The sequence below is a fragment of the Antechinus flavipes genome, chromosome 3 (genome assembly GCF_016432865.1).
Source record: "Antechinus flavipes isolate AdamAnt ecotype Samford, QLD, Australia chromosome 3, AdamAnt_v2, whole genome shotgun sequence".
Lineage (NCBI taxonomy): Eukaryota > Metazoa > Chordata > Mammalia > Dasyuromorphia > Dasyuridae > Antechinus > Antechinus flavipes.
Genome location: NC_067400.1, coordinates 519,168,938 through 519,196,861, shown reverse-complemented (window position 1 = coordinate 519,196,861; position 27,924 = coordinate 519,168,938). Strand labels below are relative to the sequence as shown.

The following is a 27,924-nucleotide window of genomic DNA, read 5'->3' as shown; positions in this document are numbered from 1 at the left end:
ATCCTGGTCCCACTTCCCCCGTACAACCCTTCAAACCCTGGAAACCCGACTCATCTGGAAGGTAACAAAGGCATTTTGACAAGTTCTCAAGTTCTGGTTTTATTATTAATTCTGGCTTTTCTGACATTGACCAGCTAGCAGGGTGACATCAATTCCCTTCCCTTCCCCAAGTCTGTTTCCATCTTTCAAAACAAATTGAATAGCCTGTGTCTAGAATCTTTCCAGCCTACATGTGAATCTCCCCGAACCAGTCGGACCCCTGCACCCAGGTTTAGGATTTGCTCCTCCCATCTATTCCCACCCCCCCAGCGAAGGATTGGCACACATAAGCCCATTAATAACTGACAGTATATGGGCTGATTTGCTCTTTTAATAACCTTTTGGGGTTTATCCTCAAATCTATTTTTATTTTTTCTTCAATTGATACGAATTTATTTTTTCTCCATCTTCTCAAGCAAAATGAAACCCCTTATAACAAATAAGCAGAGTCAAGCAAAACAAGTTCTTCTGTTGGTGGTCGCATCCTGGGTTCATTACCTCTCTGTCAAGAGGCTGGCAGCACGCTTCATGATCAGTCCACTGGAATGGCGGGTGAATTGTTGTTTCTCCTGTGGTTTCCCCTATCTGGACGGCTCCTTTGAGCTGCAGGAAAGGAGTGCTCCAACTTGGGAATGGTTTCAGATCCTAGTTCTGGCAATCAATCAATCTACATTTACTAAGTACCTACTATGAGCCAACTTTCTGCCATTTCCCTCTGGGTCTATTTTCTGTAATATGAAGAAGCCCAACAGGATGATTTCTGGCACCAACTCCAAAATCTTAATTTTATTCACTACTTCTTCCATTGTACTCATGTTCTTCTTAAGTATTTTGTCATCTTTGCCCCACTAAACTGCAATCCTCTTAAGGTCAGGGACTGATCTTTCTGTATCACCAGCACTTATAAGTCTGTTGAATTAAATGAGCTCTGGTGTCAGGGCAGGAGCTCCTAGCTGGCCAGGGCCCAGGGCCTCCATTTAGTTTATGTATGAAGAGGGAAAGCTCATCCAGGCTTCCGCTCTTGAGAGATCACTTTCCGCAGGGCAGCGTACTTGCCAAATTAATAATCTGCCCAGGCGAGAGCCCCCATCCGAGGCCGGGCCCATCTGCCATCTTTTAGACACATGGAAACGCCTTATAACGTGGAATCCCACCCGATTAGAGCTCCTGTGTCCCAGACCCAGACACCAGAAGCTTGGATGCCAACGGCTCAGTTTGATACTGGATACTCTGTCCTCCACCTCAGGAAGCCCTGAGATCTAGTCCTTGGTGAATGTGACCCAAACCCCACATGAGACCTGTATCTAGCTTAGGAACTGGGACAAGGACAAGCAGGAAGGACACCTGAAATGGGCAACAGTTGGAATGGGTTCATGTCTTGCCTCTGCAGATAGATTGTGGGCCCCAGGCTCTGAGCCCCGAGATAAGAAATCAGGATCGTGTTTCCTTTGAAGGGAGAAGAAAAGGTAACCCATAATTCTAGAGCATGTAAACATAGGCTAGTGGGACTAGAACCAGGGAAAATAAGGAAATATTCTTTTCCATCTCTGCCCCTTTCAAACAAATGAGGTAATATTTGTAAAGCACTTAGTACTATGCTTGGCACACAGTAGGTGCTTAATAAATGTATGTTCCTTCCTTCCTTTTCCCATCCATCAGGAAGAATCCCTATAGGAAGAAAAAAGTCAACAGAGAGGGAGGGAGGAGAGTGATAATTAAAAACTTCTGGTCCTCTCAATCCTGGAAAGGCTTAGAGCCCCTTCAACTCTCCCCTTAATTCACCGACTTATTTTCTTCCCTTGAGATGTATTAGCAGAAAGGATACTGAAGTACTGAATTAGGAGTTAATAGACCAGGTTCAAGGATCACCTTCTACATGAAATCTTTCCTGATCTCTCCCCTCCCTGACTGGTTAAACTTCCCTTATTAATTTTGTATAAATTTTGCATAGACTCACAAATGTTGGCTCCACTCAGAACTTAAGCTTCTTGAGGGCAGGGACTGAGTCCTTCACTTTTGTCTTTGTATTATTCCCAATGTCTCACACATAGTAGGTGCTTAACAAAAGCTTGACGATTGATTCACTGTTTACTAAAAAATGAGAGCTGAGTATTATTGGGGCAGCCGCAAGCTAGCTGCTCCTGGAGGCAGGAAAGCCTCCTCTCAGATCTGACCTCAGACACTTGCTAGCTATGTGGTGACCTCCCCATCTCGGCCAAATCACAACCTCTGCCTGCTTCAGTTTTCTCATCTATAAAATGGGATAACAGCACCAACCTCCCGGGGTTGTTGTGAAGATCAGATGTGATCCTATTGGTGAAGTGCTTTTCAACCTTAAAGCACCACATAAATGCAGACTATTATTCATCCCCACCTGCCTCCCTCCTTCCTCCCTCCCACCCTTTGCACAACCCAAATCTTTTCTTTTCTAGGCTAAATATTTCCAGTTGCAACTGACCTTGTCTGGAATGCTCTGTCCCTCCACCATCCTGCATGCCCTCTGCGCCAGGCACAGGATGGCACGAGAACATGAGGAACAGATCATTTCTTGTTAAATAGGTGATTCTGCCGGGAGTGATAGCACTTGTGCTTTCATATTTACAGGTGATTGCAGCTGTAATCAGCGCTCATCAGAGGGAGGCCCACTAACCTGATAGGCCGTATTTAAAAATGTTTTAAAAATGAATTTCATTCATGCGCACAGACGGACAGACATCTCACACACATACAGTCCCCTCTGTGGTGCGGGAGGATCCCAGGTGGCCCTGACCACCGGACCCCCTGACACTGTGCTTCCCTTGTAGTGGCAAAGCTGACTGAGGACACAGCTCTGCCTGGGACACGGGGAAAGAAGAACCAGCTCCTGTCTAGGGCTTCTTCTCAGCGTCCCCCATGTCGGGGCTGACAGGGAACACTCGTTTCCTGAATTTCCCACCCCCATCTTCATAGCCGCCGGGCCCAGGAACTGCTGTGGTCTCTGTTGCTCCCGGGAGGACTGGAACCAAGCCCCTCCCATTATGAAGGGTTCCCCTCCATAGGGAGTACAGCCTCCCTCTATGACCTGGATCAGGGACAGCTTGGCCCTTGATTCTGCCCACCCAGAGCATACACAGGGATGAGGGGCTTGGCCAAAAAGTTCCCTAACAGGGTCGGTGGTAGTTGAGAACGTAGGTGAAGGCAGAGCTGAGGGGCTGGGGAAGGCGGCTCGACAACCGTCTCTGGGTCACACTGGCCTCCCCCTGGGCGGGCCAGTCCGGGGACCTCGTGGGGTAGCCGCTGCTGGTCTCTGCCTCGCACCCCAGCTGCCTACAGTTACCACCAGCTCTCCGAGGGCTTTCTACATATTTACAGGCCAGGCCATGGGGCCCAGGGACCCTTCCCATGCTTGGCTGGAAGGGCAGGAGCGGACTGGAGACACTGGATCTGTCAGGGTTAGCGTCCTCCTCTGCCAGGACGTGTCTTGGGCTCCACGGGGGTGAGGACATCATTGGAAAAGCCATTCTCAGAACACATGGAGAGGTCATCCGTGTTCTCTACACCATCGCTGATTTCTGAGTCAGGAAGGAAAAGGGTAATTAATATCTGTGCTCATGAAATGGAGGAGATAAGAAATAAGGGAGTTATCAGGGGCAGGGGAGAATGCCTGCCAGATACCTCCTGGAGAGTCAGGGCCTGGAGGAGTCAGGGACACCGACACAACCTCAGGGTGAAGTCGGGGAAAGACCTCTGGCTCCTGCTAAACTGGGTACCCCCCTGTCTGCTCTGGATCTCGTAAGCCTCTGCTTAGCCTGCGAAGCCTCCAGGACTTGGCTCAGGTTCTTCCCAATACCCTCCTTCAATAATTTAAAGGAGACAATCTATTAATGTGTTTTGCAAACCTTCAAGCTTTGCTATTAATTTATTATGTGATGGAGAATAGTGAGGAACAAATCTAGAGAGACAGGTAGATGCTATCAACAGCCTTGAATGAATTAAATTTATCCTCTGAAGTCAGTTTGTCCTTTAGCTTATAGGCAAATGGGAGCCATTGAAGGCTTCTGAGAGAAAGAGTTCTATGATCACATTATGTGCATTAGGAAATGTAATGAAAAGAAGTTGTGGGATCGAGTTTGGAACCTGGCTTTGCTCCTTCTGAGCTGTGGTGACTCTGGCCAAGTGTTATAATTCTCTGGATCTCAGTATCCCCATATGTAAAATAGGGAGGCAGTCAGATTGTATCTTAAAGGCTCCTTCCTGTTTTAAATTCTGTGTCTCTCCACAGTGCCTTGGGCCCTAATAAGAGAAAATTAGGGGAAGGAAACTGAAATTATTGTGACCTTGAAATCAAGGACAAATGAGTTATTAGATACCCTTATCCGCAGAGATTTTCAGAGAAGCATTTCAGGGGAAGGGGACAAGGAGTATCTGGGGAAGGGAGATAAGAGGAGGTCATCCAGGAGAGAAAGAGACCCTGGAGAAGGGTATATGTGTGTCTATGGTGGAGAGACCCCATTTCTTTAGGTCACAATTGTCAACCACACTGCCTGCTCCCTAGTGAGGCTCGAACCAGATTAAAAATGTAATGTAATTGAGAAATATTGAACAGTAAATAAAAATGCAACAAATCATAATGTTAAAATGTGTTTTTCAGAGTTAATCTGTATTCTCCCTGTCTCTCTCTAGATGTCATCTACCTGGATGAACCCTCACCCTAGTTCCTATAGGCTTCTGGCTATCTCCTTGTGTTGAATTGGAAAAGAAAAAAGGATATACTGGCTTTTCTTTGTCTTTCCTCATCACAATTTAATATGGTGCCCTTCCTAAATTTTTATTTAAGTCATAAGATTCTTATATGTGGTTTAAACGTCATTCTATTGGAGTTTGACCCTGCAGATTTAAAAGCTGGAGGAGAAGGGAAGGCTCCTTAGGAAAGAGACAAAGAGCCAGCGGAAAGCTGCTAGAGCCAGATCCAGCAGGCCTCTGTCCACTGTCAAATTTTCAGCAAATCGGGGCTTGATTTAATATTCTATTATACCATAACTGATTATTCTATTGGTATCGATACTGGGGAGGTAGAATGGATGTGACTTGGCAACTGACTGGATACAGGGAGTAGTGTTGAGAGAAAGGAAGAACTTAATAATGAGTTGATGAAAATTCATTCACTCGTTCATCTGTCAAGTCAGCACCTACGTTTGGTGTGCAGCATACTGCTGGACAACACATAATAGGTGTTGGAAAAAATGCTGGTTGGCCGAATGACTGACATGGCCCTGAGAGACAGAAATAATATGTCTACCGGTATCTTGCATATTCTCCAAGACCCAGTTCCAATGCCATCTCCTCCTCCAGAAAGCCTCTCTAATCTTCCCTGAAGTGATTTTCTCCCTTTTATTAATTTCTCTTTATTTATTTGTTAGCACTTCGTACTCTTCTTACGTTGTCACCATATTCTTATTTGTATTATAATGTTCTGTTCCCTGTCTTAGCCCACTTATAGACTGCAAATTCTTGAGGACACGGACTGAATTTTTACTATCTCTAGTATACAGTAGGCACTTAATAAGGATTTACTTTTGTAGCCTGTCTCTTCCAGCGTAGTACTCTGCACACGATAAGTGAGCAAATACTTCTTGTATGCACTGCATTAATAAGTTGGCATAGGACAAGACTGGTCTTATCTCTTTGGATGTCCTTGATGCTCCATTCTCTGTTCTGATTCACTCACTGATCAATAGGTTTGGGGACTGAAAGCACTGGCAAAGGGACCAGGAAAGCTCAGGACCCTGGGATTCCCCCCTCCCCCCAATCCCTGAGGCTGCAGTACTGAAATGGGAGATTCCCTCTGACCTGGTGTCAGTTCTGGACCGTGCCCTCCTAGCTCTTTCTGTCTGAAGATACTTTGAGTTACTCTGGAGTGTCACAAAGCAAGATGAGGAGCCTGAACACTTTTGAATGAAAACATTCTTGTCAATTCTATTGTGATCCCACCCAGAAGGAAGATGGGTTTGGAGGGTCAGGGATCAGTCTGGGGACAGAATTAAGGAATGGAGGAGATGAAAATCATCATCCCATCAGTCACCTGGGTCGTTTTTTTTAAACTCATGGGGATGTGAGGCAGCAATGCCTTTGGTATTTCCGAAGAAGTTTCATTAATCACCAAACAAAGGGGGAGAGAGGTTTAGGACCGTGGTTCATATTGCCATCTAGTGGGGGAAAATGAGGGAGACCAGCCCGGGAGGCTTGCTGAGATGGTCTTTAGTGAGGCTTAGAATCCTTAAAGGCAAAATGACAGAAGATAAGTCTTCCCAGCTCTGATATCCTGTGTTCTAAGGGCCCTCCCGGCTCTGACATCCTGTATTCTAAGGCTTCTTTCTTTCAGCTCTGACATTTTCTGCTCTGAAAAACCTTAGAACACAGGATGTTAGAGCCTGGAGGGCCCTTAGAACACAGAATGTCAGAGCCGGGAGGGCCCTTAGAACATAGGATGTCAGAGCTGGGAGGGCCCTTAGAACACAGGATGTCAGAGCTGGGAGGATCCTTAGAACACAGGATGTCAGAGCCAGGAGGGCCCTTAGAACACAGAATGTCAGAGCCAGGAGGGCCCTTAGAACACAGAGTGTCAGAGCTGGTATGGACCTTAGAACACAGAGTAGGGAGGGCCCTTAGAACACAAAATGTCAGAGTGGGCAGGGCCCTTAGAACACAGAATGTCAGAGCGGGGAGGGCCCTTAGAACACAGGATGTCAGAGCCAGGAGGGCCCTTAGAACACAGAGGGTCAGAGCTGGGAGGGCTCTTAGAACACAGAGGGTCAGAGCTGGGAGGGCCCTTAAAATATAGGATGTTAGAACTGAAGAAATGAATCACTTAGCCTATCTGAACCTCAGTTTTCTCATTTGTAAAATGAAGATAATTCCTGTCCTATCTACCTGCTAGGGCTGTCATACAGCTCAAATGATAATATTTTTGTAAAGTGCTCTATAAAACTTAGAAACATTATATAAATGTCAATTGTTGTTATTAAAAAAGAAAGGAAAATGGCACCATGGTGGAAGCTAATTTAAGACTGCCTAGCTTACTTCCTGCCAAGAAAAAAAATCAACCAAGAAATCAAAACAGGAGAGAAACAACATTGGGGAGGGAGAAATCTAAGCTTATTTTTATGCAATTAAAAACCTCATTCTGAAAAGGCGTATTTAAGTTTCCCCAGACTACCTTTTCTTCACAAAAAAAGGCTGAGAAGTAGAGTGCAGGCAATGAGGGTCCCACTCTTCTCAGCTCTAGTTAGGCAACATCTAGAATAATTCTGTTGTGGGAACTCATTTTAGTAAGGATACCGACAAATTGTGAACAATTAAATAACAAAACTGAGCATCATCTAAACAAGTGATTTGTTTAGCAGTGCAAGTGGCTGCAAAACAAACTTGACCCAGGGCTCTCAGCCCAAGAACTAAAACTGTTGAATGACTTTGAGACGTCATTCCACAAAATGGTGGATAAAAGTGAAATGGAGTCACTAAAGCTATTTCAATATTACAAAATTGAAGAGTGTCCAGAGAAGCTTGAAACACAGGGATACCTTTAAGGAGCCTAGAATGTGCAGTGAGGAGGTGGGAAGGCTAAAAGCAGAAACAAGAGCAGTCTCCAACATCTGCAGGGTTGTCATGTCAAAGAAGAGTTATATCTGTTTTGCTTGGGCTGAGAGGGCAGAACTGGACTTCAATCAAAGGTAATGATTTCAATTTAAGTAAGGAAATATTTCCTAACAGAGAGCTCGCCTAGAAATCCTGTCCCTCACAGTTAATTACAGGGAAGCTGCATGAATGATTCGGGGATTATAAGTGATGGGATTCATAATTCACCCAAGGGCTGAATTAGATGCATTTTGTGGTCCCTTTCCAATCTCAGGTAATATAACTGTGAACACAGAACACAAAATATTTAAGCTAGAAGAAAACATGAAACACAGAATGTCACAGCTCAAAGGAAGTTTAGAACATTGAATAAGAAGGCTTAGAAACAGCAGGAACCTAACAAGGCAAATATTCCACCTCTCTCATTTTACAGATGGGGAAACTGAGGTCTAGAAAGGAAAGTGACTGTCCAGGGATGCTCATACAATCAGCTTGTGGCTCAGTCAGGTATGAAACTGAGGTTTCCTGAAAGTCAGCTCACTCCCCTTTATTAGTATAAGCTGTAAAATTTAAGTCCTTAGGGCTAATAAATGTTGGTTGAATTTACTTGCACTGGCAATGTCTATCTGAATATTGCATATAATCTGTTCCTAAGGCTATGTGTCTCAAAAACGTGCAAGACTGGTTTTGAGAACCGTGTGAATAGTGCAAACCTATATCGGTTGATAGAGGCACAACTCAAGATATGTAGCCTACGGTTGGCCATATAAAGGACAGGATACTCAGAAAGATGGGCACATACATGCATACACGCCTACATGTACAGTGGATTATTTAGGGCACATCTGCCTATGTTGTAGGGCTAAGAAGGCGCTGAAGAGAGACATTCTTTATGGTAGGCGTTGTTAACGGAGAGTCTGTGATCTTTAAAAAAAAATCTGGTAACTATTTCAATGTAGTTTCTTTTGCAATATTATGGATTTTATTTTATCCATTTAAAAACATGATTCTGAGAAAAGATCCGTAGGTTTCACAAGATGACCAAACAGATCTATTACACAAAAATAGATAAGCACCCCGATTTAAGGGATGCTCTCTCTAAGACAGATGGGACAGGGTACATGCTCCCTACTTCTACCTCTCCTATCTCCAAATCTTTCCCAAATCCCTCCCATCACAGATTCATAGTACAGATTATGTGGCTCACCTGAAAAGATCAACTTCTCTTTCATGATCTTGACGTCACGGCTGGTCCTACGTACAGCTGCACTGAGCATGATCTGTTCTGGGTTGTAGGTCCGGATGCTACCCAATCGCCACCTATGGATGGGAAGAAGGCTGAGGGTCAGGCTTATTATCTGGAGTGCCCTGGGCCTGATCCCTGAGCCAGCTGGCCCTGTTAGGGTCAGATTCAGGAAGCCTGAGCACAGGGCTGAGTATCTGGGTCTCAGGTTTTACTGTTTCCTCCTTTTCCAAGAAAAGACCCCAAGCTACATTGGTCCCTTTGGAATAAAGTATTCCAGAAAGCAGGGGAAACAAGAGACATTGAACATGTTTTGTCGGTTAGAAAGGTTCTTAGAACACAGAGTTCAGAGAAAGGAGGGCCGGGAGAAGTCTTCATCTGATCCAGAGAAAGAACTTCAGGCTTAGAAAGGGCCTCGACCAAGGTCATGGAGTAACAGCCCAGTCTAGAACCTAAGCTCTTTTCAGCATACCTCTCATCCCCCGAGGGCACATGTTTATAAATGTCTAGCCTATCTCCTTAACCTTGCTAGGGGCTGCATTAACAGGGATCATGATTACAGGGGAACTAATCTCAGTAGACTCTTGCTGCAGGGGTCCATTATAAGCATGCTCTAACAGACTCACTATTTACTGGTGCAGTGTATGCACATACATTTACTGTATGATCTATAATCATACAAGCCTGGTAGAACAGAGATTTCTATTACAGTGGTTTGCTATGTAATAGGGGCCTAATATAAGAAATGCTAGCTAATAAAAAGTGACTGTTATATATCACTACTACAATGGCCTGTTATAATAGGGACCTAGTATAAGAAGAACTTGTTAGAACAGAGATCACTATTAGAGTGGTTTGATTTATAATAAGGGCCTAATAAAAGAAATGCCAGCTATCAAGAAAAACCTGTTGTATGTTTGAAAGATATGCTATGAAAGGGGCTTGCTATACCAGTAAAAATGACTATATATAATATAACATATAGGGGCCTAGTATTAATAGACTTGTTAAAACAGAAATCACTATTACAGTCGTTGTTATATAATAGAGGCCTATAAAAAGCTCTATTAAAAAGAGCTTGTTAAATATTTGAACGGTATAGTATAAGAGGGGCCTGCTAGATCATTATTACTATGATAGGAGTCTAATATAAAGGGTCTGCTATTACAAAAAGCTATAATATTGATAATGCACTACCATATAAGTCACTATTACAAAGCCATCTGTTAGGACAGGAGTGCTACTGTATAAGTTTTAACACAAGTATTTTATTAAAGGGGAATCTATTACAACAATGGTTATTGCAGGACAGAAGGCACTGCCAATAACAGATCTATTAATTATAGCTAAGATCTATTGTAACAATTATCAATCAGAAACAGGGACCTTTTGAAAATGTGACCTGATTTATGAGGTTTCTGATATAATGGCAATTTTCTATCTAGCAGTATGTGCTTGGTACCAGGGGTCTAGTCTAACAGAGGTATGCTATTAGAAGAGTCTAGGTCTGTATGGCAGGGAATTGGCTGTAATGGGAGTCTGCTAAAACACCTCTGCTTTAACAGGATCTATAATACAAGGGGTCTGCTATAAGAAAGATCCACTATCACAAAAGCCACTATCAGAAGGAGTCTGCTATATCCTATAGGGTTATTACTCGAGTAGGTTTGCTAGATCCAAATTTAGGTGTAACAGAAGCATTTTAGTTTGATAAGGGGTTCACTACAACAGGGATCTACTCTTAAGAGCTTGGGGCTGAGGTGGGTTATTATAATGAGGAATCTGCTGTAACGGATCAACAATAACAGGGGCAGGTTTAATGGATAGGAAAGAAGAAACCAAGAGAAAGAAGGTAGGAAAGTTTTGGAGAGGAGGAGGAGGGTTTTGGGGAAAAGAAGGAGGGTTTTTTTAATTGATCCCTACGAGCACAATGGGCAAAGGGGTAAAGGGGACTGGGAGACAATGCTCTCCTTCCTCTCTTTTTCCTACTGTCCTAGTGCAATGTGACTGTTCTTAAAGGGGAATCACAGCCTGTAGCATTAAATCTACTGTGCTGAAGGTGTTCCTCTGATAATTAAGAGAAACAAACTAAGCAAGGACTAAGAGGAGTGGAGGAATAGCTTTAAGGGGAGTCTAGGGAGGGGGGATATCAAGAGGGGACAGACATGAGTAAGGGAAAAAGAAGGGAAAGGAGGCAAATAAGCAGTGATGTCTTTTGTTCCATCCTTTGCTGGGGGTGGGGAGAGGGACGATTGTCACAGGGACAGAGAAAATGCGAGAGTTCTTCCCCTAGTGAATGGCTTACTGGGAGTAGGGATAAGTTCTTCTCCCCTGCCAAAAAAAATCAATAGGATTGTTTTATAAATCAATAATCCACAAAATGGGTAGAAGGGTAATGCTTTCTAAAAAGTAGGTAAAAATTTACACAAGTATTGCTAAGAACATCTCAGGGGGTTCCATCTCAAGTGAACTCCCCCAACACATGAAAATCTGCACTGACCCCCAAAACAAATTAGAGAAACGGTACTGAACAAAAGCAATTCTTTTTATCAACTAGAATTCTCTTTATATGTCGACTTTTCCAACATGTGCTTACAAGGTTATAATAATACAAATTTGAAGTACCCATGGAAAGATCCACAAGCATAAAGAGAATCCCACTTTTATAGCCACAGCCAGGGAGCTAGCCCTTCCTTCCTATCCTCTGAAGGCAGAGGAATAAAGGTGGGACTTGGAGAAAAAGGAAGGTGGGAGGATTTTTAAGCAGTGGCTTAAGCAGCCAGACTCCTGGAATACCAAAGGTGGAAAGTCTCTGTGAAATCACCCAATGCAAACTCTTCATTTGGCAGATGGGCAAACTAAGGCCCAGGGAGAAAAATGACTTGCCCATGGTCACATAGCAAATTAGTGGCGAGCTGAAGTCAGAGCCCAAAGTATCCCTAAAGGAAGTAAGGCTAAGGAAGAGTGGGGGTGAGGGTGGGAAAAGAGTTTAGCAAACTGTTCATTTCATAATCATGACACCGAAGAAGGGAGAATTATAGGGACAGGATGGACAGAGGAAAAGAGAGAGGGAGAAACCCACAATCATTGAGAGAGAGAGAGAAACAGAAAGAGTGGCAAGCAGGAACTAATGTACATGGGGGATGGGAGAGAAAGAGAGAAATGGAGGAAATGAGAGAGAGGGAGAAAAAGAGAGAGGTAAAGGGGAAGGAAGGAAAGGAAGAAAGAAGGTGGGAAGAAGGAAAGGAGAGAGAGAGAGAGAGAGAGACAGAGAAGAGCCCGAAAGAGCAAGACAGACAGAGAGACACAGAGACAAAGACAGAGACAGAATGAGAGAAGGAGGGAAAAAGAGAGAGACTGAGCCATGTGACCAGGATATTTCCAGAATTTCCAGAATTGCTAGGACTAAGCTAAGTGCAATTCCAACCACAGCCACTGTAGAAAGTCTGATCTGGTTATATGGCATCTTTGTTTTTATCCCTTCCTATGCAGCAGAGCCCCATCCCTTGGATGACTGGGCCATGGAGCTCTCACTGCTCCCTCCCCTTTGGCCCAGGTAAGGGCCCACAGCACAGGTTCTGAATTTGAGATGTGTGAACTTAAAAAAAAAACATTTTCTTTTTGGCTAACTATTTTAATGTAATTGGCTTCCTTTGCAATTCTATGTATTTTATCCTTTGTCCTTAAAAACATGATTCTGAGAAGGGGTCCACAGGTCTACAGGGGTCTGAGAAATCAAATTGCCCAAAAGGACTAAGCCATGCTTATTGGCTGATGGAAGCCCTGAAAGAGGATGGGACGGAGAGACTGAGTCATAGTTCTCCTCTTTGGGGGGACCTAAAGTAGTGGCTTTCCTATTTCATCCTCTTTCTGGTTCAGCCCCTGTCTTATTCTCACCTTAGTCCCCAGCCTTGCTGAGCCAGTTCTATTATTCAAGAGTGATATGAGGCAGAAGGGATGGAGGAAAGAGCTCCTTGAGAAGATGGAGAGGGGAGGGAGCAGAACAATAGTCTAAACTCCCAGAACTGGAAGGTAAATCTTTATTATCATTAATTATTATGATGATGATTATTTTCAAAACACATGCATAAATAGTTTTCAACATTCACCTTCACCCTTGCAAAACCTTGTGTTTCAAGTTTTTTTCTCTCTCTTCCCCCAACCTCCCACCCCTCCCCCTAGACGGCAAGTAATCCAACATAGGTTATACACGTGCAATTCTGGAAGGACAATCTTAAAACACCATTTAGTCCAACCTCCTGGTTTTAAGTTTAGGGAAAATGAGGTCTCCAAGAAGAGAAGTGTCTTTCCAAAGTAAAGGACTACTGAACTGCTTAGTCAGATCAAAGTTTCTAGGGCTCTTTCTACCACACCTGAATAGAAGGAGAAGGAAAACAGAAAACAGAACAGAATATAAGTGAGAAAGCAGAGGGGAAGGGCAATGGAAGGAAAGGGTAAGGGAGAAGACAAGAGAAGGAGGGCTAGAGAAGGGAAACAAAAGGCAAGGTGGGAAAAGGGATGAGGAAGGAAAAGAGATAAAGGATGAGCGCTGGGAAGAATAGCAGAGCAGTGGGAAGTGGAAGGTGAAATGGGGGAGAAAAGAAAGGCATCAGCAGAATTACCTGATTAAGTGATAGCTGAGAGAGGCCCGAGTGCAGCAGAAGAGAAAACAGGAGGGACAGGCACAATGGTCAGAGAAGTCAGGGGCCTCCAAGGGGCTTCTCCCACTCCACCCCCCGGGGCTTTGCTCTCTCCCTGGCCAGCCTCCATCTCCCCAGTGCATCCTGAGCTTCAGACCACCCAGTGTGGAGGGGGCAAGGGTGGGAGCAAGGCAGCATCTTCCCCTGACATCTTCTGGGACAAGGATGGGACAGCATGGAAAGAACCCGAGAGAGAGAGGACCAGGAGAGTGGGAGGCCTGCGGCTGGCTCACTGGGGTCCGGGTCCTGTAACTTTCCCATTTGACAAAAATACTAATTAATCCCTCATGGGTGTTATTGAGGCACATAGGACAATGAATGGGGAAAGAGCACCTACAATCCTCTGGTCAAAGGGCAAACTTGATTTTATAATAATACTAATAGTAATGATAAACCTAATAATAATTCTAATGATGATCATCATAATAATGAGAATAATAATACTAATAACGGCTAAGATTTATATAGCACTTACTATGTGCCAAACACTAGGCTAAGCACCTTATACTTATCATCTCATTTGATACCCACAACAACCTTGGGAGGTAGGTGCTATTATTATCCCCAATTTACAGATGAGGAAACTGAGGCAACCAGAGTTAAGTGACTTGTCCCAAGATTTTGTAAATTGTTCTCTTCGACTGAATGAATATTTCTAATCACACAACTGATAGAAAGCTACAGAATTTAGGATTCCCCCTTTAGAATAAAAATGCTGGGACAGCTAGATGGTGCAGTGGAATGAGGAGGATTTGAGTTCAAATTTGACCTCAGACACTTAAAACTTCCTAGCTGTGTGTCCCTAGACAAGTCACTTAATCCCAATGCCTCAGCAAAAAAAAAAAAAAAAAGAGAGAGAGAATAAAAATGCCAAATACAATCTTAAAGGCTTTCCTTGAACAAAGTGTATCTCAGGGATAGGTTCAAGTTATATGATTGTTCCTTGAAAAACTTAATTGTAGAGAGCTCTGTTTCCCAATGGAATATAAGCTTCTTGAGGGCAAAGACTGTCTCATCCTTGTGTTTGTATCCATCATCTAGCAAAATGCCTAGCACATAGTAGGTGCTTAATAGACATCATAAAACATTCTGAAAACTATTTAGAGCTTTGAAAATAGAAAAGTGTAAAAGGCTTTACAAATTATTAAATATCTTAAATTATGTCACCTTACAGTTATAAAAAATATTATAAACTATTAAATCCCTAAAGGGGATTATAAACAGTTATTAACAGTAATAATAGCTGATATTTCCGTAGCAGTTTAAAGTTCATTTGAGCCTCACAACAATTTTGCAAAGCATGAAGGTATTTTTAGATATTATTTTATAATATAAAATATACCTACTTGTTCATTTGAGCCTCACAACAATTTTTGTTAAACATGAAGGTATTTTTAGATATTACTTTATAATATAAAATATTTTAAGTAATTTGGGTATTATTTTCCCCTGGGCACTTGTGTTGGGGGCAAGATGCCAACCTGGCTTTTCCTCATTCCTAAGACTATTATAAGATGCTCCCTTCTCAAGAGCTCCCTATAGATTACAAAGAGCTTTTTAAAATATAAGGGATTTAAAAAGTCGAGACACAGATAAAAATGTTATTATTCTCTATAGATAAAGTGCTGGATTCTTTCAAGTTTCCATCATACTCGCCTTTGGGAGGAAGGCTATATAAGGCCCCACAGGCTGGTTTTACAGAAGAGGTAAATTGACTTGTTTAAAGTCATATAGAAAGAGAGTAACAGAAAGAGGATTTTCTTTTTCTTCAAATTTTTTTCTCCAGTTACATGTAAAACCAATTTAGGAATTGAAACCTGGCCTCTTAATGTTCAGTCCAGGGCTCTAATTTTAGCCCACCAACCTTGCTGAGAGGCACAAATGGGGCCCATCATTGGACTCCGAGTTTGTTATCCTATATGCTGAGTTTGGCTCTGGGGTTTCAGCCTCTGGCCAAAGGGGAGAAGGAGCAAATGCTTGGTCAAAGGATTTAGAACTGGAATCAGTCTTAGAGAATTATCTGGACCAGAGGTACCAAATACCCAATGTTTATCCAACTAGATTAAAATGTAACTAGAAAAGGTTTAATAAGCTGATTATAACTATAACACAACACAATATTAATTTGTGGTTTCCTAAATTAATATGCACACATTTCTATTTGAGTTTGACACCTCTGATTTGAACTAATCTCTTCATTTTAAAAAGGAAAAGTTAAAGCTTAGACAAAAATAAGTGACTGTCCAAGGTCCTTTAAGTAACCCCAATGAACAAAAAGATTACAGTTGGGGAGGCTCCTGGAGCACAAGGAGCTTGGGGCAATACCTTGAGGAAAAGGTTCATCCTGGCCTGGCAGGAATGGGAGCCTAGAGTAAGGATGCAGGGGGGCAGCTGACATTACTCACTTCTGAAATACGAAAATGCCCACGATGAGTGTGAAGGAGACCAGGTCAGCTGTGATCCAGATGAGACAGTACTCGTCCGGGGCCTGAAAAACAAACAGATATCCAAAGATATGAAGGATACTCTAATGCAGGAACAAGTTCACAATCCTTCCTCAGAAGGGTCCAGGGGCTTCTTTCTCAAGATGGGAAAAAATGTCTGGAGACGTCTTAGAGAGGGATGTATTTAGGGATAGGATCTGCATGTCATGAGTTTCAATTCAATTAAATAAACATTTTATCAGGAGCCTACTACGTTCAAGGACTGGGCTAAGTGCTGGATATAAAGAGAGGTAAAAGACAGGATTAAAGTCACTTGCTCAGGGTCATAGAGATAATATCTGAAGCAGGATTAAATATAGGTCTTCCTGATTCCAAGTCAAGTGCTCTATTCATCACATACCTAATAAATGTTCAAGGAAGAATCTGAATCTACCTCTCCTTGATTAAAAATAAAAATAAAACGTTTTATTCACTAAACCACTGCCCAGGGTCACACAGTTAGCAAATCTCTGAAGCAGGAGTTGAACACAGCTTTTCTTGACTTCCAGTCCAGCACTTTATTCACACTTTACATGCATCCTCCTCCTTATCACCATGTTGGTGGTAGAGTTTAACCAAAAGCAGACTGTTTGGAATTATCTCAAGTCTTAGTTCAGTGTAACCTTGGCCAAATCACCTAACCTGTACAAGCTTCACTCATATAATGAGTGAGTTTCTGAGATTCCTTCAAGGTCTAAGTATTCAATCCTAAAGGTAATATGGGGATTTTCCACTGGTCATCTCCCATGATGTCTTTTGGTGGCTTAAATGGGACTTGGGCTCTCAAAGGTCCTGCCAGGTTGGAAAGTCTTTAAACCCAGGGATGGATTTAGCATTTGACCTCCTAGCTAAAGTCCAAGAAACTCATTGCCACAATGATCAATTTTTTGGACACAAATATTCACTGAAACCAAAGACTGAGATACAGAAGGGTTGAGGATAGGGAGCTGGACTAGCAACCCAATCCACACTGATGAAATTACTAATCACTTAAGTACGGGAAGATGGGAATTTGTATTTTATCTGTAGGGCTACCTGAATCATGTGGTTCAGGTAGCCCATGAAAATCAAACGATGGTATAATATTATTACTCTGTAAGAAGAGATGAATATGAAGACTTCAGAGAAACACAGAAGACGTACATGAACTGTTGCAAAATGAAATAAGCAGGACCATGAAACAATAGGCAATTTGCAACAATGTAAATGGAAGCAACTACAAAAGTATGCAGTATTAATGATCAAATCTGGTCTCAGAGAAGAGACCAAAAAAATCAAACTATATTACTTGTTTGTAGAGCTAAGGGAATAATGGATATGCAATATAGCATCTATTGTTAGACTTAGTTGATATGTGGGTTGATTGTGCTGAAATGACTTTTTTTAAAACTACTTTTCCTTTACGTTTTTATTTTATGTTAATGAATGGTACATATATCTGGGGATATCGGAGTTTGTGGAATTTGTGTCAGTCTGGAATGTGTCTGTGTCATATGTATCTTGGTATTATGTATGTACCTGGGGAACAGCCTTGCATCTGGAATGCTCTTCTCAAATGCTGACTCTTAGAATCTCAGACTTCATTTAACACTTGGCTCAAGTACCACCTCCCTACAGCAGGTCTTTCTTGGAACCCCACCCCCACCACAATCCCCTAGCTGTCTGAGATATTTCCTACAAGATACCTTCCACCTACCATGTATATCTTGTATGTTGTGATTTATACACATTTCACCCATTAAAATGAAAACTCCTTAAAGGCAAAGGCTGTTTTTGCCTTTAAAAAGATACAATTAGTGTTTAGTAGTGTGTCTGACATGTAGCAAGCATTTAATAAATTCTTATGGACTGTCTGGTATCTGTCACTTTATCTTCATAGGTGGTCAACAAATGTTTGTAAACATAAATGGATAGAAGTGGGGAATATGTGTACCTTATTTCCCTTTCCATATATGTGTGTAGCTCTTTATTTCTCCTTTCTCTTTATATTTACTTATCTCTTTCTAAATTTCTTCTTGCTCTATCTGCTTTTCTTATTGTTCATTCCTTTATTCCTACCTGCCAAGGTTGTTGTGAGGATCAAATGAGATAAAGTATGTAGCACAGTGCCTGACACAGAGGTAAGTATGCTATATTCCATCTCCCTCCTCCAATTTATTTGGATATAAATTGGTACAGCATTACTATACTAGGAATGTTTTTCATAACCAAAAAAAATTATATTTCTGGCTGTTAATTTTTTAACTGGTGAATTTAATCAACCTCTTATTTCAGAAATACTATATTAGGAATCTTGTTCTATATTGAATAACATTCTGTATTAAAAGTCATTATTTTTGAAATTGATGAGCTTAATTTTTTATTTCTTTCCCTTAAGGGAAAAAAATTTAAAAAAAGACTACATGAGGGAGAAGCCAGGTGGTGCAGTGGTTAGAGCACCAGTCCTGAAGTCAGGAGGACCTGACTTCAAATCTGGTCTCAGACACTTAACACATCCTAGCTATGTGACCCTGGGCAAGTCACTTAATCCCAATTGCCTCAGCAAAAAAAAAAAAAAAAGACTACATAAATTTTCCTTTTTTGTGTGAAGACTTGACAAAAAAAACTAAATTCAAATCAATGTATATTTTGATTTTTGAAAATTTCAAATGGAAGGTAGGCACAGAGAAGATGAAGAGAAGCATATAGGAAAATACAGTTTGGGTTTAAGACATGAAAGAGTCCAAAAGTATGCAGACCATGCAGAAACTTATATTCTTCAAGAGTTGGAAGGCATTGGACACTGGGCACTGAACAAAAAGGAAAAAAAAAAAGAAGAGACTTTTTTTTCCAAATAGACAAATGACTGGTTATTGATGTGGGAGTCATATTAACAAAGGTCAAAATCAATATCTAATTTGAAAACATCTTAGTGAAGATAAAAGATACACATAGATAGATGGGCAACAAGTTAGACTGATTGACCTTGAAGCCACTGATATTAGAAAACAGGAAATTAGAAGGCAAAGGCATGGACCCCAATTATGATTATTTTATGTAAGAGCTGAACCAGGATAAAGCAGGCATCATGACAAGGAAGTCAAATGTGCCCCAAAGCCACCTTAACCAGACAGAGATTGACCATTTTGCTAAGCAAAGAAGGATGACAGCCAAGAGCAATCCCTGTTTAGAGTACTAACTCATCTACAGACTACTGGAAAGGAGAAGGGCGGAGGATTGTAAGCATAAAAAATATATATATTTTTAGCTCTAAATCTATGATCTTAAGTGTGGTCTTAGAAGAGTCACTTTTTCTTTCTGGGGTTCAGAAAGGTTGGATTAGATGGTCTCTAAGGTCCTTCCTGGTTCTATAATTTTTGACCCTCCTGTTCTTTTATGAAGGGGCAGCCTAGGGTAGTGGAAAGAACTTTGAATGGGGGGGGCGTGGTGGTTTGCAATCTGGCTCTGGAACTTGCTAGCTGTGCGACCCTGGAAAAGTTTTCTCATCTATAACAGGAGGATAATAACAGGATACACTACTTCCCTTGTGAGTTGCTGTAAACAAAGTACTTCTTAAGCCTTAATGCACCAGAGAAATGGGCTTCATGATGATGAAAAGGGCCCAGTCTCCAGACAGGCAGACACCTGTCAGTCATGTCACATATCAGACTTGACATGACAGCTCCATGGACCCTCTGACTCCTCCCCCATGTCCCTTCTGTATGAATAAGCATTTCTTATCTAATTTGTCCCTCTCATTTAAAGAGTTAAAGACAAAAATAACATTTAAAGTTATGATTTGTGTTTTCTTCTGGTTGTCTCTAGTAACTTTCCTCTAAATTGGATTTGAAGTCCAATCTCTGACATAGGATACCCTATATAAATCTCTCAATTTCCCCGTATTCCCCAGAAAATTCCCAAAGATTTTAAATTGTTGGTTTTATATCAGTAATGGGACTAGACAGATAAAAATCATAGGTATAGGGAAAAAATATATTTTTTTCATCCACAGGGGAAGTAGAAGGAGAAAGGAGAATGGGGTCCTTTCCCTCAATACCAGTTTTCTCCTTGTGTTTGCTTTATTAGAGTGTAAGTGAGGAATTATCTTCAATTTTGCATAGCACTTGGTTCAGTCAGTGTCTAACAAATGTCTTTTCATTTTTTTCCTGTCATTTGTACAGGGACTTGCCAGGCTTACCATGATCCAGACGGGGGAAGGCACCTTGGACAGGGTGTGGGAATTGTCAGATGTGACGGACTGGACGCCTGAGCACCACAGGAGGGAGAAGAGCCAGGGTTCATTGACCGTGTAGAGGTTCACACTCAGGTTCCACGCAGAGCAGTCCCTGAATGGAAAAAGAACACATGAGGAACCAGTCCTGATGCTTCTGAGGGCTTGTTGCTAAAAATGCTTCATTTTACAGAAAGGAGTGAGTTAGTAGCAGAGCTGGGACTCTTAATTTTAATTGCAATTAATTTAATTAATTTGCAAATTAAAGACAATTAAGTTTAATTCTTAACTCATCATCCTATATCTTTTTCTATCCTATCATAACCTAGGGATGCCTTTTCTCCCTAAGTTGTAAGCTTCCCGAGGGCAGGGATACAGTAACAAAAGGATGAGCTTCTTCCCCACTTGGTCTGGTGACTCCCTGAAGCCAGAGGAAGAAGAAAAACACTGAAAGAAAGGTCTGACTCTACCTGATGTCCTGGCTGGAGACCTGAGTGTAGCGTAAATTCAATTTCTGAATATGTCCACGTCGCAAACTGGCAACTGTCTCTTTGATGTCTGAGGTCTGCTGAAAGCCCGGAGCAACTTTCTGTACCAATGTCCTTTGTCTGCTTGGCAGCCACATGACCTAAGGTGGAGTAAAGTAGGAGTAGGGGGAGAGAAAGAAAGAACCAGAGAGAAAGACTCAGTCTGGGATTGAGATGAAGGCTCAATCTAATTTTTGTCAGGTTCTTCCCAGTCTCCACTTTAACCTAAAAGAACCTAAATCCAGCAACTCAGGTCATAAAAGAAACTGGGAGGTGGGGTCTCTGGAATCTCTTCCCTCTCATCTCCTAAGATCTAGGAGGAAAGTGCCTGGAAAATGGATGCACAGTTCTAATAAAAGAAAAAAATGTGATTAGTGAATGGCAGAAGTCAAAAAAAAAAAAAGGGGGGACCCACAAGATCCAAAGATAGAGGGAGCATGTCTAGCCAGAATTTAAGGAAGGCTTCCTGACTAGGATGAAGAAAGAGGAGGTTTTCAGTGGGTAAGGAGACCATTCCATTTGGAAAGTATGAGCCACAACATAAGTAGGAGAGGATTTGTATTTTCTCTCCTTGCCAGACCAAGAGATAGCTATGACAAGGGCAGAACTTTAAAAGGTTCATGAGTTTGTTTGTCAAGTTTATTGAAGACATGGCCACAGATATCCAACAGCCCACTGAGCCTGGGACCTGCCCATATATTGTGGAGGGCTTACCAGGTGTTGTGGGTGGCCAGAACGGAGGATAGCATCCAGGGTGATATTGAAGAAGGTTCCCCTGTAGGGGTGGTCATGGGGCAGGTCCCAAAGGTTGAGCAGCAGGGTCATATTCCCTTTGGCCAGTTCCAAGAGGTCAGTCAACTTGCAGATGGATTGGTTCTGTGCTTCTCTGTAGTCGGAGGCTGATAGTGAGTGCACAGTCCAGAAGGGGTCAGTCTGTGTGCACAGAAGGTCGACATGTCAGTCATGTCACATATTGGACTCCATACACAATCTCCATGGATCACCTGACCTCTCCATCATGTCCCTTCTGAATGAATAAGCATTTGTTTTTTATTTAATTTCTTATTCTTATTGAATTCATTCACATTCTAAATGGTAAAAATTAGATTTATTTTTTTTCCCATATCTCTAGTATTCCCCCCTTCTCTAAATTAGGATTTTTTTTATTCTTCTTTAAAATCAGGATTTTGATCCTATTATTAGTTTTGCTTAATACAAACCCATTATTTTTTGGTTCTTTTCCTTTTTCTCTGTAATCCTTACTCCATGTTTCCCAACCTTTTAGTTTTGAAGTTTTATTTAACATTCTTTCTAGAAACAACAACAATAATTTATTATTAGGCAATTGCCATGAGTCAGGCACTGTCCGTCAGTCAATAAACATTCAGTACTAAGATTCTGATCAATACTTAAGGTAAAGGCTTAGCCTGAGGTTAAAAATCTCTCTAGATTTAGTTCTTTGGCTTAGGCAGGGTTTTTTTTTTTTTTTTACACCTCTGAAACACCGGCCTTTCCATATCTTTACTCCACCCCCCTTTACTTTTTTGCTGAGGCAATTGGGATTAAGTGACTTGCCCAAGGTCACACAACCAGGAAGTGTTAAGTGTCTGAGGTCGGATTTGTACTCAGGTCCTCCTGACTTCTGGGCTGGGGCTCTATCCACTGCAGCACCTAGCTGCCTCTACCCCATTTCTTTAAAACTGAGATCAAATCCCATTCTTTCCATTAATCAAACCCTAACTACTCATGTGCCTTCATTTCTTTCTACTCCTAAAAAGCCATAGTTCAGACAGCATTACCTACAACCCATTCAATGAGAATGAGTTTACTAAGTAAGAGCCCACTACCCACAGAGGACCCTGTAAAAAAAAAAAGTGCAAATGTGAAAATGACCCAGCAGCCCTGCCTTCAAAGGGCCTACAGACCAGTAATAACATGGAAGGATATAACATGTGCACATGAATATAGTGCAAAGTAGACTGTGTTAGGCAGTGGGATTCATACAAAATGTTCTAGGAAAATTTAGGTAGAGGGAGAGTTTAGTGGAGTTAAAGATGGGGAGGGACATACTTGGGAGAAGGGAAGATCAGGGAAGGCTTTGTGGAAGAGGCAGCACATGTCCATATTCTGCCAAGTCAAATTCTCTGGTGTTTGTACCATCATTCTATGGCAGACCCTGAGTTCCCTGAAATCAATGATATACCCAATTGCCTTTATAGCCCTAGTCCCACATGACACTCAGGATTAGAGTTCCAATCTTCCCAACTCTGAGTCTATCTATATACCACCTAGCTTACTTCTTCCCCTAACCTGGCTCAGGTCAAAACAATTTATTCTCCAAGGCAATCCCAACAAACTTTGGCTAGAAATCACCATCTGCATTCAGAAAAAGAATTAGGGAGACTGCATATAAATCAACACATGCTATGTTCACTTCTTTTTCTGTTTTTTTTTCTCCCAATAGGATTTATAAAGAATATGTATTTAAATAAATAAATGTAATTTAATTTTTAAAACAATTTGTTGCCTGATGACATGTCTCTCTTCACTTAGTCAGACAAGGCCTTGACTGACAGGCCCAAGTCAGATAAAATGGCAGAAGGGATCAAGCAGTTGCTGCCTGATGTTCTTGTCCTAAGTTCCCAGGAGTAAAGTCATAGATTTCCTCACCTGTTTTAAAAAAAGATGGGAACAGTAATAGTGCCCACTTCCCAGGATGCTTATAAAGATAAAACAACATTTGTAAAGCACTTTGCAGACCTTAAAGAGTCATGTAAATGTTAACTATCATGATAGGGAATCAGAGAAGAACTTTAGCATAGTTATAACTATTGGTTTGGACTAGAATCATGATTTCATTGGCATATGGAAGTCTCAGTTAGGAATAATACTAATTAAAAAATGCTAAGAAACATTTATATAGTTCTTAAGGATTTCAAAGAGCTGTACATACATACAACATCTCTGGGAGGTAGGGGCTATTATTAATTCCATTTTACATATGGGGAAGCTGAGGATGAGTAAAATTAAGTGTCCCAGAGTCACATAGCTGGGGCTAAATTGGAATTCAGAATTTGCAGGCCCATCGCTCTATCCACTGTTCCATCTGTCCAACTAGTAGGTTGAGAGAAGAAAGTCCTTTTCAAAGGAAGCTCAATATCTGCTCTGTAGTGAATAGTCTTAGAGACCTGCCTGGATGTGCATAAAGGTTCAGTTACTTATTCAGGAAAACAGGACCAAGAAGTTATCAAGGAAGGGCGTGAGTCCTTTTAAAAATGTTTATTATTATTATTATTTTCATCAGTTACATATAAAAATATTTTTTGTATGTACATTCATTTTTTACATATTTCTACATGTATCTCTTCTGGATTCTACAACTTTGCCAGTAAACTCTAAATTTTGACTTCTAGTACTGGCTTTGTTATTGTTATTGAGTTGTTTCAGTTGTGTCCAAGTCTTCACAACTTCATTTGAGATTTTCTTGGACAAAGACATTGGAGTGGTCTGCCATTTCCTTCCTGAGCTCATTTTACAGAAGAAAAAATAAGGGGAAGAGCATTAAGTGGCTTGCCCAGGATCACACAGCTGGTAAGTGTCTATGGTTGGATTTGAACTCAGGACCACTTGACTTCAAGCCCAGTGCTCTATCTATTATGCTACCTGGCTTTTGGGATAGACCCTGGTAACGGGCAATGTTGTGGATCCTGGGTATCTTGCCAACATGGGAAGATGTCATCCAATGATGAAGTAAGCCTTAGCTTCTTTATTTATAATATGTGGATAACAATAGCACCCACATCATGGGTCTATAATTAGGATCATAAGTCTACACTTGTAAAACACTTTGCAAACCTTAAAGTATTACATAAATGCTTGCTATTATTGTTGTTTAAGCAAAGAGGAGCAATAATTTTCATTGTTGGAGAGAAGACAACAGAAAATGGCCCAGAGCTATTTTTAAATACATACATTTTATGAGATAATGTACATAAAATCTCCTGCCACCTGCTGAGTAGCCAATACTGATATTTGAGAACAAATGCTCAAAGACAGATTCATACCCATCTTCAGCAGCAGCAGCAGCATCCCCCTCCCAGAACCGCCCTTCCCTCCTTCCCCTGCCATGACCATACTTATTCCTGCCTTGGAACTCACTCCTCATCAGTTCTCCTTGCCCTTAGGAGCAAGGACCTCTCCGCTGGTTGGCTGACTTCCCTTGGACTCTCCATATAAGGCTGAGGCTCCAGGCAGCCATCTCTTAATTTTCCCACCTGGCTCCTCTCCTGGACTTACCTTTTCCTACGCTTCTCCTGCATCTGCAATGGTTCCTTAGCGCGCGCGCGCGCGCGCGCGCGCGCACACACACACACACACACACACACACACACACACACACCCCTTTGCCTCCTTTCAGTTTAATTTTATGTATAATATTCCTCTATTAAGTGATAAGCTCTTGGAAGCATCCTTCTTTTTATTCCCATTGTTTATCACAGTGCCTGATACATAGCAGGGACTTAAATGTTTATTGACTGTTTTCCGCAGGGTATTCTCCCTCCTTCCCCCCAGGCTGGGCCTATCGGAAGCACAGACACACCTTAAGGAACCACTCTCCTGCATTGAGCTGCTTCAGGTCAGTCCAGTTGAACATGGAGGCGGGCCGGCGAGCCAGTTCTGGGACAGCTTCATCCACATTGGTTGTGCGTCGCAGGGTAGCGTCATGCATGAGGAAGGGAACTCCATCCAGGCTGCAGGGAGAGCGGAAGGGCCTCTGAGCATGTTATCTTGGGCTTTGCCCCGGAACTAACAGAACCAGAGCTCCAAGGAGTTCACTGTGTCCCAGAGGTATCCAAAGTCGGGGGCAAATGTTGTCTGAGCTGCATGGATTCTACTCTATCCTATCCTCAAAGGTGATTCATTATTGATTACCAGTGTAGACTGCCAGGTGTCCACTCCCAAGCTATATTTATTTTCTAGATGAAGACATATGGGTCAGGTCAGTGATATCAAACGCAAATAGAGGGGAGGGGGTAGCACTAAACCATATATGACAATTAATTTTTTAAAAATGCTTCCAAAAGTGGTCATTCATGGTTTCAGGTCAACATGGGAGGCTCAAGCATCAACCCTATGCTATTCAACATCTCAATTTTGCAAATGGCATAAAGCGAGGAGGAGGAGCTAACGAGTGGAATGAATCCATATCCAAAGTTGTCTAAGTAGGTTAGAAGATTGGTTCAAATTGAAGAAGATTAAACTTATTAGGGACCCACATAAAAGTCTTATATGGGTTAAAAATATAATTTTCACAAGTATAAAGTGGGACAGATATAACTAAAAGGGAGGTGGTGGTCCTATGGAACTCTGCCATGGTAGGGTTATAGCTGGAATATTGTGTTAAGTTCCAAGTGCCATATTTAGGAAAGACAATGACAAGCTAGACAGAAAATGTCTAGGGACAGGATGACTAAGGATCTTGAGTTTATGCTATATGAGAATGAGGCCAAGAAATTGGGGATGTTTAGAGAAAAGAGAAGAAGATTTTGGTATAGTGAAATGTGGGGCAGTTGTTAATTTCAAATATTTAAGAGTTATCACTGAAATACTAGATTTTTTGTTTAGCTTTAAAGAATTAGGAATAATTATTATATTACAGAGAAATAACTTTAGACTTGATGATAAGGGAAAACTTCCCAACAGTTGGAGTTACCCAGGGAAGCATATGGTGAATTCCCTTCAAGATCAGAGTTTCCAAGCAAAGGCTGAATAGCCATTTGCCAGACAGGTGGTAAAGGGAATTAATAATCTGTTATTAGCCACTAAGGCTCCTTCCAGCTCTGAGAATGTCATTATCTCTGCTTGTGGATGAATCTCTACCCATTTTTAATCATCTTTACTTGTGTTACCTACTACCCATTCTCAATTATCTAACATACCTTAATTACTATCTGCTTTTTAATATTTACTCAGTTATCAGTATATTTTGTTGATGTATATATACTCTTAGGTCTTCTCATGCAGGCCCTCCTGCAGATTATTAGTACCAATAATGCTAGGTTGAATTTCTCTGATTCTACAAATTCTGTTTCCTGTGCCCTCCTACTCTATTAACATGTTCTCAGAGAATACAGTCCTGTCCCTTTAATCTTCACAATGATGACAATTTATCAAATTGTCAGAGAAAAAGGGGAGAAATATGCTAAAGGAGAGAAGAATTAGGAATAATGAACAGAGAAAGGTAGACCAGTCATTTGTAAGGTTAAAATTCTAAATTCTCTGATCCTATGATATGGACATTATCTCCTAGATTAGGTCTATTTGTACCTAACTCCTCCTGGCCTAATCAAAATTATTCTGTATACCCTGGGCTTTGACTAGTACCTTAGCCAATGGGTTCATCCATTCAGTTCTCTTCTCTGTGCCTTGATAATTAGATAAGGTCATTTCTCCACCCCATTCCTGCCCCATATATGATCTCTCCAAACCATCTGTTCCCTGGCTGAACTATTCTCAGATCCAGACATTCATAGAATCCCAATACCCAAATATGGAAGGGATCTTCCAAAATGAATAGTACAGTAGAAAACAGAGAATTCTATTAATGAAGCTGGCATTAAAACAGATTATCAGAGCTAGAAAGAATATGTGTGAATGTGTGTGTGATGTGTACATACACATATGTGTATGTGCATACACACATGTATACATGGAGATTTGTGAATGCATACGAGAGTGCATATGCACATATTACTGTATGTATGTATGTAGTGGGTAAATTAGATAATCCCAATTTATCTTTTTGACCTTGGCAAACTTCATTAATAACATTTAGAGTTAGATTAATTTAACTTAAAAATCCTTTCTAGCTCTAGCATCTTAAAATTCTAACCCAATGTTACCTCCAAAATAAATGCAATTCTAAAAGTCTGTGATTTTGTGCTTCTAGAATTTGATCCAATGTGAAATTAGGTCACTCCTGGAAAAAGATGAAAAACTATCATCTGCTCAACTGACCTGATGGTCACATCAGCTTGGACCCCATAAAGCTTCTGCTCTCTGGCTTTCTGGAAGGACATCAATGTATGTTCTGGAGCCAGCTGGGAAG

General features: G+C 41.4%; 1 protein-coding gene across 3 annotated transcripts in view; it reads right to left on the bottom strand.

The window, feature by feature from the left end:
• Positions 1 to 73: 73 nt before the first annotated feature.
• The window catches only part of GDPD5 (glycerophosphodiester phosphodiesterase domain containing 5), a 175,752-nt gene continuing 147,901 nt past the window's right edge, over positions 74 to 27,924 (bottom strand). For 2 of the 3 annotated variants that reach the window (XM_051987088.1, XM_051987089.1), the window contains exons 10-18: positions 27,834 to 27,916; positions 25,417 to 25,567; positions 21,531 to 21,749; positions 20,760 to 20,917; positions 20,257 to 20,404; positions 16,002 to 16,084; positions 13,519 to 13,533; positions 8,861 to 8,973; positions 74 to 3,590 (exon numbers count right to left, since the gene is read on the bottom strand). In XM_051987088.1, the coding sequence (XP_051843048.1) occupies positions 3,472 to 3,590; positions 8,861 to 8,973; positions 13,519 to 13,533; positions 16,002 to 16,084; positions 20,257 to 20,404; positions 20,760 to 20,917; positions 21,531 to 21,749; positions 25,417 to 25,567; positions 27,834 to 27,916 (1,089 nt within the window). In that variant the 3' untranslated portion in view covers positions 74 to 3,471. The remainder of the gene's footprint in view (positions 3,591 to 8,860; positions 8,974 to 13,518; positions 13,534 to 16,001; positions 16,085 to 20,256; positions 20,405 to 20,759; positions 20,918 to 21,530; positions 21,750 to 25,416; positions 25,568 to 27,833; positions 27,917 to 27,924) is intronic. The other variant, XM_051987090.1, reaches the window with a different exon arrangement.